At 36.3% G+C, this 13843-nt stretch overlaps 3 protein-coding genes across 4 annotated transcripts; 1 reads left to right on the top strand and 2 right to left on the bottom strand.

The window, feature by feature from the left end:
- Positions 1-2588: 2588 nt before the first annotated feature.
- LOC113350003 (phospholipase A1-Igamma1, chloroplastic-like) lies at positions 2589-4929 on the top strand. The gene is made up of 2 exons (XM_026594059.1): positions 2589-4280; positions 4379-4929. The coding sequence occupies exons 1-2, from the start codon at positions 2971-2973 to the stop codon at positions 4632-4634; spliced, it is 1566 nt and encodes a 521-aa protein (XP_026449844.1). The 5' UTR covers positions 2589-2970; the 3' UTR covers positions 4635-4929.
- Positions 4925-5852, bottom strand: LOC113350004 (photosystem II reaction center W protein, chloroplastic-like). Its single transcript, XM_026594060.1, has 2 exons — positions 5603-5852; positions 4925-5477 (listed from the first exon to the last, which is right to left on the bottom strand). Exons 1-2 carry the CDS (start codon positions 5703-5705, stop codon positions 5158-5160), a joined length of 423 nt encoding a protein of 140 aa, XP_026449845.1. The 5' UTR covers positions 5706-5852; the 3' UTR covers positions 4925-5157.
- A 256-nt stretch (positions 5853-6108) lies between these two features.
- Positions 6109-9778, bottom strand: LOC113350002 (probable galacturonosyltransferase 6). 2 transcript variants are annotated; one of them, XM_026594055.1, is made up of 8 exons: positions 9395-9774; positions 9261-9295; positions 9000-9162; positions 8806-8885; positions 8113-8327; positions 7562-7919; positions 6668-7189; positions 6109-6535 (listed from the first exon to the last, which is right to left on the bottom strand). In XM_026594055.1, exons 1-8 carry the CDS (start codon positions 9507-9509, stop codon positions 6260-6262), a joined length of 1764 nt encoding a protein of 587 aa, XP_026449840.1. In that variant the 5' UTR covers positions 9510-9774; the 3' UTR covers positions 6109-6259. The 2 variants fall into 2 exon arrangements, with proteins under 2 accessions (XP_026449840.1, XP_026449843.1); XM_026594058.1 differs by having other exon boundaries at positions 6260-6535; positions 8806-8879; positions 9395-9778.
- Between the last annotated feature and the right edge of the window lie 4065 nt (positions 9779-13843).

Below are 13843 nucleotides of genomic sequence, written 5' to 3'. Positions count from 1 at the left end.
TGCTTGATCCCTTTATAGTGCGTCCAGGCAGTCGCAATGAGTTGCAGCATTGCCGGTCCAGCACGTTGGCCTCTCATATCATCTAAGCTCGGTAGCTCGATGCAAGAGATGATTGTGACCAAGCTTGATGAGACTTAGTTGCATGCCAGCAAAGGGATGCTCATAATTCCTATCAATCTACACAGAGTTGGTAAGAGAAGCCAGTGATGCATGCTAGGTGTATCGGCCATAACCTTCAAGGCCTTATACCCCTTTGCGGACAAGGGTAAGTTTGGAGCGGTGTGGAAGCTAAGTTAGCCGCATCATGCTCCACGAGCATGCTTGCATGGGCAAATGGACGTGCGTTTTCCAAGATTAAAGACCTGGATCGTAGGATCATCATGGCGCATCGGGAAAGGTACGGCCTGCGAGCCCAGGTGCGCTAGGCGTAAATTTTCCGGTTCGTCACATAACACATGATTATTAGGGGTTCCTCCTGAAAGTAGGAAACTGCGATAACTCTATTGCTTTTTTTCTTCTTATTTCTTTATATAATTTCCACGGGTTTTAGTAAAACAAATGAGTAAATTATTCGTTGTTAATGAAGGATGAATACGAAGTTCTGAACATGAACTTTTATTACTAATACAAATTTATTTGGATTTTTAATCATGACATCACATGTCTTTATTATTTATAAAGTTCATGATTGATTTTTAGATTATTTAAGAACACAATTAAATTAATCGAGTGATGACTCAATAACTAGTTTTGTAATTGCTAAAAAAACTAACAACACCCGAGTAGAAATGAAATTCACCACTAAGAAGTGTTGATACCCTCACAGAGTCCTTATATTTTGGACGCACTATTAATGTTATGGTAGCACTTTGAGTAAGATTTTTCATTATTGTGACTAATATCCTTTTATAGGCGCGAGAAGACAATTATGACGACCATTTTGCGACTTAAAAGTCATAAAAAATGAACAAAATATCACATAATCTATATAAACATTTGTGATAAGGATAATTGTTAGGGGGAAACACTTTTGCGAGAAGGAAAACCGATTTTGGGATGAAAAAACTTTCCTCGTATCGATAATCATTTGTGATTTTGATTTTTCATCAAATATTTCATAAGCATAATGATCACAATTATCACTGATAATATACGACACAAAATGTGGGAGGACCTCAGCTCCATATATGAAACCAGGTTGCAACAAATAACTGTTAGTATATTACTTTGATCTCTACTTGTTAGAATAATACATGGCCATCCATTGCCATTCATAACATCACTTGCACGAGGGACAAAGCTTTACACCGAAATGATAATAAATATCACTGTCCAAAACGTGTCAATTTCTTCAGTTATCCTACCATCTATTTGGAAGCAAAGCAAACTGATTATTTGAGGTGATTTTCAGTCAAAAAGTTTAATTTTAATCAAAGTTTTCTTTCATTAAGCTGAAACTTGAAACCTGAACATTACTAGGTTTATGTTAAGTGGAATTTCACATTATTTTTGTGCTCCAACTCCAAGAGTATTCCTAAGCAGTAGCAGAATACTTTTTCGTTGGGAATCCTTTTGAGAAACATAATTAGTAGTCCTTCGTGGGAGAATACTATAAAATCCAATATTGTGCAAGTGTTGGAACTTGTTTGTGCACATTCCAGTCTGCATTCAATCACCCATTTCCCAAAAGAATATTGTATGTATGAGATTTTATAGTATTGCTTTCATAAGATATAGTTCTGAAAAGCATCAAGAAACATTAGAAGCTTAATTAAAGAACACAAAGATAAGGGAAAAGCTTATTTTAAATCCGTTCTGAAATCTACTTTTCCTCAGAAAAAGATTCGCTCCCTCACTACGAGAGCATATCTTGAACTAGTAGCATTTCCACCGTTAGATGCACAAGACGTGACATATACAAACTGTGACTTAACGCTAGTTATCTTCCTCGTGTTTTAAAATTTTCTCTAATCTAGTTAAATGAAATACTATATCTTACTGTGGATTTGTGATGCTTACATATGGTTATATCATACTTAATTAAACGATATACTATAACTGTGATACTTAAAATTCCGATTTCCCTGATTGGATTCTATATGGTTATTTCATATGGATAAACATAACGGTTACGAGGGTACTCTACTGCTCCTTGATCGATAATGTTCTCAAGCCAAGAGTTGTAAATAAAATTTAATTGTGAGAGCAAAATTTGTAAATAGTTTTCATGATTGTTAGATCAAAATCTAAATGCACCATCGCATGTATCAAAGAAGATTGCGAAGATTTCCAGCATCATCAATGTCCTAATTCTTGATTCATTTTTATGTTGCATATGAGAATTTGAATCAAGCTTATAATTTATAACTTGTTTCTGAACTTGCTGAAATTAAAAGATGTGTTTCTTGGAATACTAGTATATGAGTAAACTGATATGAATCTTGAAAACGAATAAACTTAGATTATAATGTATATATGATGCATCTCAAAAAAAATGCTATTTTAAGCTCATCTTAAACATAATGGAAGAGATAACGTAACACGTATATCTATTGCTAAATAAAACGAAAGAGATAATTGTGGTTAAAATCCACAATTTGCTGATATCATATCTTGTGTATCAAACGGTTTTAAAGTTACTAATTCAAATATACTCTTGGTGCGAGAGCAAAATTTCTTCCCTTGCCTCTTAGTAAAAATAGCTTTCCCCTAGCAATTATTCAGAAAATCGCAGTCAACAATAGCAAAACTAAGAGATTTGACGTGTCACCAAAACTCTCATAACCTCGCTGTGCACGGTCCATTGGTCCAACACTTGCATGTGCAACCACCTACAGGAAATGATATAAATGTGCATCACATTCTCTTTTTATAATCTCACCGTCGCTTTAAGTTGAATCTACCATGCAGCTTCTCATTATTCATTGATCTTAAGTACATTCACACCTTCAACTTCTCAAGAACAAGAAAATGGCCGTCTCTTTGTCAAAGTTGAGCTCTTCTTTAACAGTAAGACACGGGTACGATACGTTTCCATCACCATCCCCTTCTTCATTCAAGCCAAGACCCAATTCCTCTACTGTTTCCGGTACCAATTTGCTCTATCAAGGCATTAACGTTACACAAAATCCGTTACAAAAAGTGTCGGCAGTTACCGAAGATAACAGCTTAAAATCGGCTATTATCGAGCTCGGGGAAGAAGAAGATCAAACTTCAGATATTAGTACAATTGAGAAACAAGAAAAACAACTGCGAGATCGTTGGGAGGAGATTCATGGTCAAGATGATTGGGTCGGATTACTTGATCCAATGGATTCAATTTTACGGTCAGAGTTAATAAGGTACGGAGAAATGGCTCAAGCTTGCTACGATGCTTTTGATTACGATCCATATTCGAAATACTGTGGTAGTTGTAGATATATACGTCGCAAATTCTTCGACTGTCTAGGCTTAGCAGACCGTGGATATGACGTGACGCGGTATCTTTATGCAACAACTAATATCAATCTTCCGAATTTCTTCAAGAAATCAAGATGGTCTAAGATATGGAGTAGAAATGCGAACTGGATGGGGTATGTAGCTGTATCCAACGATGAAACATCCAACCGTTTAGGACGTCGTGATATAACAATTGCTTGGAGGGGTACGGTGACACGGCTAGAATGGATAGCCGATTTGATGGACTTCTTACGGTCCGTCAAATCAGATAAAATTCCGTGTCCGGATCCAATGGTTAAAGTTGAATCAGGATTCTTAGATGTTTACACTGATAAAGAAGAGAATTGTAGGTTTTGCAAGTACTCAGCAAGAGAACAAATCTTGACTGAAATCAGAAGGTTAATAAAAATGTATCCAGGTGAAGAACTGAGTATCTCTATCACAGGGCACAGTTTAGGTGCAGCCTTGGCGGTTTTAAGTGCGTATGACATAGCTGAAACCGGTGTCAATGTGACTGACACCGGAAAAGCCGTCCCCGTGTCTGTTTTTTCATTTTCTGGACCTAGAGTTGGAAATAAGAGATTTAAAGAAAGGTTAGAAGGGTTAGGAGTTAAAGTGTTGAGAGTTGTAAACATTCACGATACCGTACCCAAAGTACCCGGTATATTTTTTAACGAAAAAGTGCCGCCACTTGTTCAAAAGCTTGCCGAGGGACTTCCATGGAATTATTCGCATGTGGGAGTCGAGCTTCTTCTTGATCATAAGAACTCTCCATTCTTGGAAGATACTAATGATCCTTCTTGTTTTCATAATTTGGAAGCTCACTTGCATCTGCTGGACGGGTTAGTGTTATTTTTTTTTTTTCCATTTATTAACATCAATTCATTCACGGAAAACCATACATCAGGGAAGGGAATAATAATAATGTAATTGATTGCAGGTACCATGGAAAGGGAAAGAGATTTGTACTTGCAGGTGGAAGAGATCCAGCTTTGGTAAACAAGGCCTCGGATTTTCTCAAAGATCATTACTTGGTTCCACCTCATTGGAGGCAAGATGAAAACAAAGGGATGGTGAGGAGTCATGACGGCCGTTGGGTTCAACAAGATAGACCAAACCACGAAGATCATCCACCTGAAACACCACAACATCTCAAAGAACTAGGTTTAACCCCGTCTTCTACCAGTGATCAATAGTTGTTCTGTAGGACATAAACTCGGGCTTTTTAAATCATATATTCTGGTACCAATAGGAATGATTGATTCAGATAAAGTACTATCCATATATATGTATAAAATAATCGTGTGATTAGTCATGAAAGCTGCTATGAACGTTTTTCTTCTTCGGCCTTTTAGTAGTTGCTTCCTCATATTCATCAAATGGTTTGTTTTATGGGGCAGAATTGATGAAGGTCGGAAGATATGCAATGTTCCGGCTAAAGAGGGAGTTTGAGAACATATTTTAAGAGACAAATACTAAGCAATTTTTCTAGATTTCCTTCATTCCAGTTTATCATTCCATGACTACAATTCAGGCTCCTTCTCTTGACCATATACACTATTGTCTATTCCAATGTGTCGTTTATAAACTTTTAACAAAATTCTTTTCCAAGCCTACAACTCTGTTATATGTGGATGAATAGAACAAACAAGTAACCAAAATTCAACACATTATTACTTAGGGGTTTCCATGTCTTAATAAAGGGTGTATCATATTACCCTAGAGGGACAAACCTGAATCCTCATCCTCATCCAGGGTAGAAGTATAAACAAAGTAAAGAGTCCAAATCAGACCAAAAATTCCAAATAAAATCCATCCAAGAAGGTTGTTACTCAAACCAAAGGGGAGACCAGTCCCTTCGGTACTCATCCGCTCATCAACCAGAGCTACAGCTGGGCTTGTCACTGCTGATACCGCGCTTGTCGCTGCCATTAAGGCTGCAGTTAGGCTGACATGTGAGCTCTTCTTGCTCGCAGATGAGTTGTTCTCTACTGTTGAACAACATCTCATGCGTCCTCTCCTCCCCATGGCTGGCAATCCTGACGTCCATTTAATCACACTTAATCGTCAATACAAAAAACGTATGCTGTAATCACAACTGTCATGCAAAAGTGCTATTAACTAATGATTAAGGTAGGTTATGTGATTCCAAAAAACCTCTTACCAAGAACCGATGGGGTTACGGTCCTAAGGCTACGCTTTTGCACAACGCCAGCACTGACTACCACTGATAAGCAAGTTGGTGTGGCTGCAGTGATGGTGGCCATTTTCTCTTAGAATATCAAAGAGAAGTGATGGAGGGCGTCAAAGATAGAAGAAAACCGCTCGACTGTTCCTCAATGTTTTGCTAGTGTTTGTTCTTTTTCGTGATCAAGAGGAGTTGCCCTTAAGAATTGATTATGAGAAACTGTCCTGCAGTGCGAACCTGACAACTGGATATACAGATGAGTTCTCTCCATCACATTCAAATTCTCTCATCTTCATTCACCCAATTAATATTCTCCACGTGTCACATTATGTACCAGGATTTAGATTCACAGAAATGAAAAAGGAAAAGAAGGAAGAAAATGTGGAAGACTTGCAAATTCAATCTCATCCACTAATAGTAATCGACCCGGCTATAGTTTACCAAAAAAAAAAAAAGACTCAGCTCTAAGGATTGTGGCCGGGGGCGGGGGTAACAACAAGTAGTGAAAGAAGTTGAATTTACATTATAATAGGACAGAGGAAAAATCAAGTGACACTTGTGCAGCTTCTGAAAAATGAAGCAATTATATGTAAACGGATTAAGAATTATTTTCTACCCTTTAAACCTATTTATCTATTCATGAATGTTACATTGTTGCAAGTAAGGGTGATCGTATTTGACATATCTGTTCCAGTATCCCTTGTATTTCCCAATTCCAATTTCCAGCCATGGCTTCATAACACCATCGTAGTGAATTACAGCTCCCCTTTCGATCTCTCCACGTCCTAATCCTGACTCATATCCAAGACCTAGGATATGCCATCTGCGGTCGAGAGCTACCGTTTGGTTATAGAAGGTAACCAGACCCAACGGTAAGGTCCCACCTTTCCACAACTCCCTCTTCATCCCCTGCAAATTCCTCACTCGATTAGTTTTTACAAGCTTTATAAATCCCCCCAAATAGGCAGAATACAAGAAATTGTATCCCAGATGTCAATTCCAATACCATGAATACGAAAACAGAGGCGAGAGCTTGCTTACCATTTCTAAGTAATTAGTGTAGACTGCTGTCAAATCTTTTCTCCTCCACTCCCGTAGATCAAACACGTTCATCCCAAATGCCCATGTGCATGCTTCAGGATCAAATCTTTCCGCCACAATTGGGTCTGAGAAATTAATAAGCGTATTCATCTTACGAAATGAGGTATCACCCTCTCGACAGGTCTCCACTGCTCCATTGACTTTCCCCTTCATATCTACTTGCCACAATCCCTTGAGATCTCTCTGTACAACCACGTCATGGTCAAGGAGCACAACTTTATTTAGAGCTGGGAACATCTCTGGCAGATAGAACCGGAGATGATTCAATGGTGAAGAGTATCTACGGTCCCGAGAGTTTTGCATATTTAACGCTGAGCCATACATGGTAGCTAGCAATTCAAAATCCTCAATGCTCTGGATATTGATAGTAGCTTGATCAGGTGGGTTTAGCAAGAACCACATTCTTATTGCAGGGAGGTTGATAGCATCAGAAATCACGTGGAAGACAAGTTTCTCCTTTTCCTGAAAAAGATTCGAGCAGGGTTAGAGTCTTTGATAACACAGTATTCACTACATGCGAGCTTACATATGGAAGTGACACATATGGAGCTACTAGAGACACATGCAAACAGAGAAGCAGGGAAATTTTCTACTTTAGGAAATGGAAAAGTGAGACACTTCCTTGCTATCTGGTGCATCTAGTTGCGCCCGATTATAGGACAAGAGAAATGGGTTGATATTCTACTTACGAAGAAAGAGAAGCAAACACTTCACTGCTATCCTGGTGCTTCTAAACTTTTTCACTACAATGTGCTGCCCCATAAGAGGGATGGGAAGGGAACACTAGGTATAAACAACAAAAAGAACGGCATATGAAAGGATCAATGATCTTACCGAAGAAGAAAAGATGGTGGAATTCACAACCACTGCGCTTGCAAGAATGTTGTCAGAAAATACAACAAAGTGATAGAGATCAGGGTCATTTAACTTGTGCTGGTTTGGGAACTCTCGCTTTTCAGGCTGCAGTGAGAAGTAACTATCGGTGAGCCTCATGGAAAGGCAGTGAAGACCTTTCGGTGTAGTCCTGGAAGCAAGCTCAACAAGATATATAGCTTGATTTTTCTGTGCCCGAACTTGTTCTTCAGTATTGTATGTCATTGCGCGGAGCTTGGTTGCCATGGAAGAGCAATCGTGGTAAACACGGCTGGCTTTACCCAAAGTAGCTTCCATGGATTTCATCCTCTGCAAAGCACTGCAAAGTATTTTGTCTCAGATGCAAAACATAATTAATCTCTTATTGACTCATGTTTACCGCATATGTTAACCTTATTCTTGGATAGCATTCGTACTATCACCTTTCCCCCTCGACTAGTCGGCTTAACTTCAATGTTCTGCATTACTTTTCAAAGGGAAAGGAGAATCAAACTATCTAAGTGAGGTTATACCTTCTTGGTAAATCTGCATCCTTTGTTGCATCGCCCAGCGATCGTTCTAGCTCTTTTATCCTCAACTTCAGTTCTTTTACCAAGTGGGAGTTGCTACCTGGTGGTGCAAAAGTCAAGTATGCCTTGGCTCTGATCACCTGATCTTTACCCTCTTTTACCTTCTCATCAGTCCCTCTCCGAGCTTCTCTTTTCTCAGTTGGTTGCTGCAATTGCTCCTGATTGGGATTAAAAAAATTGTTTAGGACATGAGCAACACCAATCAATCAATTGCACACAAGTTATTACCACGAAAAGTCCAAACATTTAAATGTTATTACTGTCTCGTGGACACTGTTAAGTCATGAGCCAGAAACGCAAAAGGCATTGCAAGTCAATCAAGCAACTATGAGTAGGTGAATTGGGGTTTCTACTCTGGGAATTTAATACCAATATTTCCTTCACTCATAGAAAAACACAAGAGATCCTGAACCCAATTTCATCTGGATCTTAACAACACCTTTTCGAGCCTAATATCTACCCGATACTCTAATCCAAAAAAAAAAAAAAAAAAAATTTACTGCCAGAGATCAATGCCACCAGCCACCCTCTAAACCTATCGGTAAAAAGATTCCACCATAAACATATCGAGCTCATGATTCATGCTAAATTTGCAAAGGCAAGGAAGACTCTGATTCAGTTTACAAAAGATCATACCTTTCTTTCATAAGGAGCAGATACATTTTTCATCTGAATCAGTTGGTTTCCTCCATCTACATCATAATCAGTCTCTGAAACTTTTAAACAATAAAATCCAAGTAAGAATGTAAGATGAGTAATTTTCAGTAGAAAACTTGGAATAATGGAATCAAAAACCTTCAGAAAAGAACAAAAAACAAATGAATACAAACCTTTACGTTCTATTACACGATTTGAAGTACCTCCTTCTGTATTGCTATCAGCTAAAGAATTAATAGAATCACCATCTTTATACACAACTAAAACAGGCTCTTTCAAACCTTCCCCTGATTCCTGTTGTACAGCATTTAGTTTAGGACTATCTGTCTTGAATTTCTGCATAGATTTAGACAACAAAAAAACATCTTCAAAACTATAATAAAATTCACAAAAAAAATACACACAAAGAATCGAATAAGGTTGAAGATTCATACAATTCCAGGTAAATCCCCAACAAATTCTTTATCTCCTGAAACAGAAGAAAGAAATCAATTAATACCCAAATTAATTAAAGAACCTAAAATGTGGAGCAGTATGAAAAAAATCTGAGATTTTGATTTGTTCTTACCAGAAGAAGATGAGAAATTTGAGAGTTTATTTGAAACTAAAAAGATAGGAGCTAAAACCGAGATTGAAAGTAAACAGAGGATTAACATCCTCTGATATCTAACACTCTGCTTCATCAAGAACAACCAAACAATACTTTGCCCAGATATAAAATTCTAGGGTTTTCTTAATCTTCTTCGTTTGATCAGATTATAACTATTATGCATTTGTTGATTTAGGAAGTTGAAAGAAAGCCTATATTTTTGTGATATGAAGAAAGAAAGAAAGAAAGAAAGAAGAATTTAATTGAAAATATCTGTTATTATTTTATTATCCTTTTGAAGTTTGTCCTAAAGGGTGAATTTGGAATGATGATGGTGATGGAGATGTATGGGAGATGAATCAGATGATGATGATATGATGGAAATAGTATATGTTATGTTATTGTGTTAGTGCGTTTTAACTGTGTGAGCGATGTGTTGTTTGTGCATTACGTGTTTCTTATGTGCATAAAGAACGAGGGTACCCGAACGATAGGAAATGTGAATTTTACGTTCCGTAATGAGTGATTTCCAGCAGTCGATTTGGGGAACCGAGATTATTTGCGGGCCCGATTGATCACTTAAAAGTTTGGCTTGGGTGGAATAAACGGCGGCAGCGATTCGAAACCCCACATTAGGGGAATGGTGAACCTCACCTTAACCTGAATGCGGATCCCGATGCAGATGTGTGGTTTAGATTGTAGGGAGGTACAAAATACGGAGCCGAATAGCATTTTAAAATCTACAAATTCATGGACATTACTTTCATATACTTTTTTAATAATTTTACTGATGAAGTTTATATTTTCTGAAATATGAAAACAACAATAAAGTCAAATGTCGACAAATTAACAATTTTGGGACTGTTAAATTCTATCTAATTTAGCAAAGTATTAATTTATCACTAAAACTTGTTGTCACGATCCATTGAAATTCAACCCCATGCTGCACCAATTCGTCCCTCAAAATAAGAAAAAAAAAATATCGATAAATTAATGAGTTATTATTATATCGAAACATACTAAATTTAACTTTAAATTTCTAATTCAAATTATTTTTTAAATATTTTATGACATATTATGTGTATAAATGTATATGTTTTAATGTTAAAATTAAAATAAGAAAAAGAAAACACAATAAAAACATTTCAGAACTTCTCAAAGGAGTACATAAAAATAAATATGAAGTCCAATGTAATATAAATGTGAAAAAAAACGGTAGATACATATTTTAATAAGCACCATACTGTTATTTGTTTTTAAAAGATATATATATATATATATATATATATATATATATATATATATAAATTCATAATCAGCGTGATAACGTTATGGTAGATGCATATGTTAATAAGCACCATACTATAATGTTATGGGAAAAATATCGTTTGGTCTTTTTTTAGGCGGGCCCATGTCTGTTTGGTTCTTTAGGAAAACGCCTTTACTCTTTGGTCCATAATTATTTAAAAATATTAAACTGACAAAAGTACCCTTCCATGTTAATTTTTACTTATTTTCTTGTAGCAGTTCATTCCAGAAATGAAGTCCATATAAAAACCTATACAAACCAGAGTTCATTCCTGAAATGAAGTCCGTATAAAAATCTAAAAAAACAGACTTCATTCCAGAAATGAAGTCCATGTAAAAGCCTATACAAACCAGAGTTCATTTCAGAAATGAAGTCCATATAAAAACCTAAAAAAGCAGACTTCATTCCAGAAATGAAGTCCATATAAAAACCTATGCAAACCAGAGTTCAATCTAAAAATGAAGTCCATATAAAAACCTAAAAAAACAGACTTCATTCCAGAAATGAAGTCCATATAAAAACCTATAGAAACCAGAGTTCATTCCAGAAATGAAGTCCATATAAAAACTTTAAAAAACAGATTTCATTCCAGAAATGAAGTCCATATAAAAACCTGTATAAACTAGACTTCATTTCTGGAATGAACTCCATATAAAAACATTAGCAGCATCATCTTCATCTTCAACAACAGCAGCAGCAAAGAACTTCATCAAAATTCATCGTCGTCATTCATCTTCAACAACAATAGCAACAAAAAACACCCAAATCTTCATCTTCTTCATCGATTTCAACAACATCATATTCATCGTCGTCTTCAACATCATCTTCATCGATTTCATCATCTTCAACGTCGTCTTCAACAAAAACAAACAACATCATCGTCTTCATCTTCTTCTTTATCAAGACAACAACAGAAAAAACCCTATAAACAGAGTTCATCTTCATCTTCAACACAAGCAGCAGCAACAACATGAGATCGTCGTTGTCTTCATCAAGTAGATCGGGTTCGTCATCGTCTTCAACATCAAATCTAATCAAATCATCAAGGAAAAAAAAAGAGAAAAGTAGATCTGAAAAAGAAAAAAAGATGAGAGAGAAAGTAAATCTGAGAATGAGATATTTTCTAGTAATTTTGGTATATATGTGGTCACCCTAGGACCAAACCATTATTTTATAGGACCAAACAATATTATAAGGGTATTTCTGCCACCACACAATGAAAATTACATCATCCATGACATCACCATAGGACCAAACCATAATTTCTAGGACCAAACTATAATATATTTTCCCTAATAGGACCAAACAGACACATGACTGAGTCAACTGGACTAGACTCTCTCTAATATATTATTCCTAGGACCATATGGTATTTCCTACTAATGTTATCACGTTGATTATGAATTTATATATATATATATATTTTTTTTGTCAATCAACATATTTCAATTCATTCAAATCAAAATACTGGTTACATGATCGCTTACAAGAATAACAAAAACATCAAAATACAAGATAATTATGCCCTAATACAATTAAAGATACCAATTACAAGTATATCGCAAAGATAAAGAGCTATAAACCGTAAATATACCCAATTTTTGTTTATGTAGTAGGGAAGAATGATGGTGTTATCCGGAATCAATTCCGACCATTTAATCTGATTTTTTTCTTCTTCGATAAGAGATGCTCCTGAAAGAAAGGAGTACTTTGCCCGTAATCTTGTATAATCAAACGAACCCAGATGCCATAAATCTCTTATGAAAAACGGGGGTCTAACAACTACACCTAATATTTCGATTAGCAATCTGTATGGACTAGCTCCAATATACTTTTAAGAGAATCAACTAGACAGTCAGACTCAATCTTAATAAAAGTATATCAAGGAGTTATATCTCTCTATCTCAATTCAATACTTACTCAAGCAAATAGAAATCTGCGAGTCTAATTGAATACAAGAGAAATCACTTGAACGGTACCAAAGACCAATGTTCAAGTATCAATCAATTTCAATCAACAACCAAATGTTGGATTTCCCAATTGATTGATCCAAACGCACAACCTGTGATATTTCAATTATATAACATAATATAATGCGGAAAAGAAATAACACAGATACCTGAAGTTTTGTTAACGAGGAAACCGTAAATGCAGAAAAACCCCGGGACCTAATCCAGATTGAACACAATGTATTAAGCCGCTACAGACACTAGCCTACTACAAACTAACTTCAGTCTGGACTGTAGTTGAACCCCAATCAATCTCACGCTGATTCAAGGTACAGTTGCGCTCCTACGTCTCTGATCCCAGCAGGATACTACACACTTGATTCCCTTAACTGATCTCACCCACAACTAAGAGTTGCTACGACCCAAAGTCTAAGACTTTAATAAACAAATATGTATCACACAGAAAAGTCTACGGTAATAGATAAATCCGTCTCCCACAGAAATACCTACGAGTTTTTGTTCCGTCTTTTGATAAATCAAGGTGAACATGAACCAATTGATAAACCAGACTTATATTCCCGAAGAACAACTCAGTATTATCAATCACCTCACAATAATCTAAATCGTATGATGGATAAACTAGATATTGTGGAATCACAAACGACGAGACGAAGATGTTTATGACTACTTTTATATCTTTCCTATCGGAGAAATCAATCTCAAGCCAATCCTTACGATTGTACTTAGTACAATAGAAACATCAAGATCAGATCACACAACTACGAGAAAGTAGTATCAGTCTGGCATCACAATCCCAATGAAGTCTTCAAGTCGTTAACCTACAGGGTCTCGGTAGAAACCTAAGGTTAAAGGAGAATCGACTCTAGATAATACAACTAGTATCACACATGAGGTGTGGGGATTAGGTTTCCCAGTTGCTAGAGTTCTCCCTTATATACTCTTTCAAATCAGGGTTTGCAATCAAAGTTAGCTTAATAACAAAGCATTCAATATTCACCGTTAGATGAAAACCTGATTAGATTCAAGCTAATATCTTTCAACCGTTAGATCGAAACTTAGCTTGTTACACACAAATGAAATGCACGTTTATATAGGTTCGTGTAACCATACCCAAACATGTACATCTAGTTGGTTCAACAGTAGTTAACC

Source organism: Papaver somniferum, chromosome 2, assembly GCF_003573695.1.
Source record: "Papaver somniferum cultivar HN1 chromosome 2, ASM357369v1, whole genome shotgun sequence".
In the NCBI taxonomy this organism is placed as follows: Eukaryota; Viridiplantae; Streptophyta; class Magnoliopsida; order Ranunculales; family Papaveraceae; genus Papaver; species Papaver somniferum.
The sequence above is the reverse complement of the archived record's forward strand: the minus strand, read 5'-3'. Positions and strand labels throughout refer to the sequence as shown.

Coding starts and splice junctions, on each gene's coding strand:
- LOC113350003 (XM_026594059.1), top strand. CDS start 2,971: ATGGCCGTCTCTTTGTCAAAGTTGAGCTCTTCTTTAACAGTAAGACAC. Junction 4,281..4,378: donor CACTTGCATCTGCTGGACGG/GTTAGTGTTATT, acceptor AATTGATTGCAG/GTACCATGGAAAGGGAAAGA.
- LOC113350004 (XM_026594060.1), bottom strand. CDS start 5,705: ATGGCCACCATCACTGCAGCCACACCAACTTGCTTATCAGTGGTAGTC. Junction 5,478..5,602: donor CGTAACCCCATCGGTTCTTG/GTAAGAGGTTTT, acceptor AATGGACGTCAG/GATTGCCAGCCATGGGGAGG.
- LOC113350002 (XM_026594055.1), bottom strand. CDS start 9,509: ATGAAGCAGAGTGTTAGATATCAGAGGATGTTAATCCTCTGTTTACTT. Junction 7,190..7,561: donor CCACCATCTTTTCTTCTTCG/GTAAGATCATTG, acceptor AATCTTTTTCAG/GAAAAGGAGAAACTTGTCTT. Junction 6,536..6,667: donor ACACTAATTACTTAGAAATG/GTAAGCAAGCTC, acceptor AGGAATTTGCAG/GGGATGAAGAGGGAGTTGTG.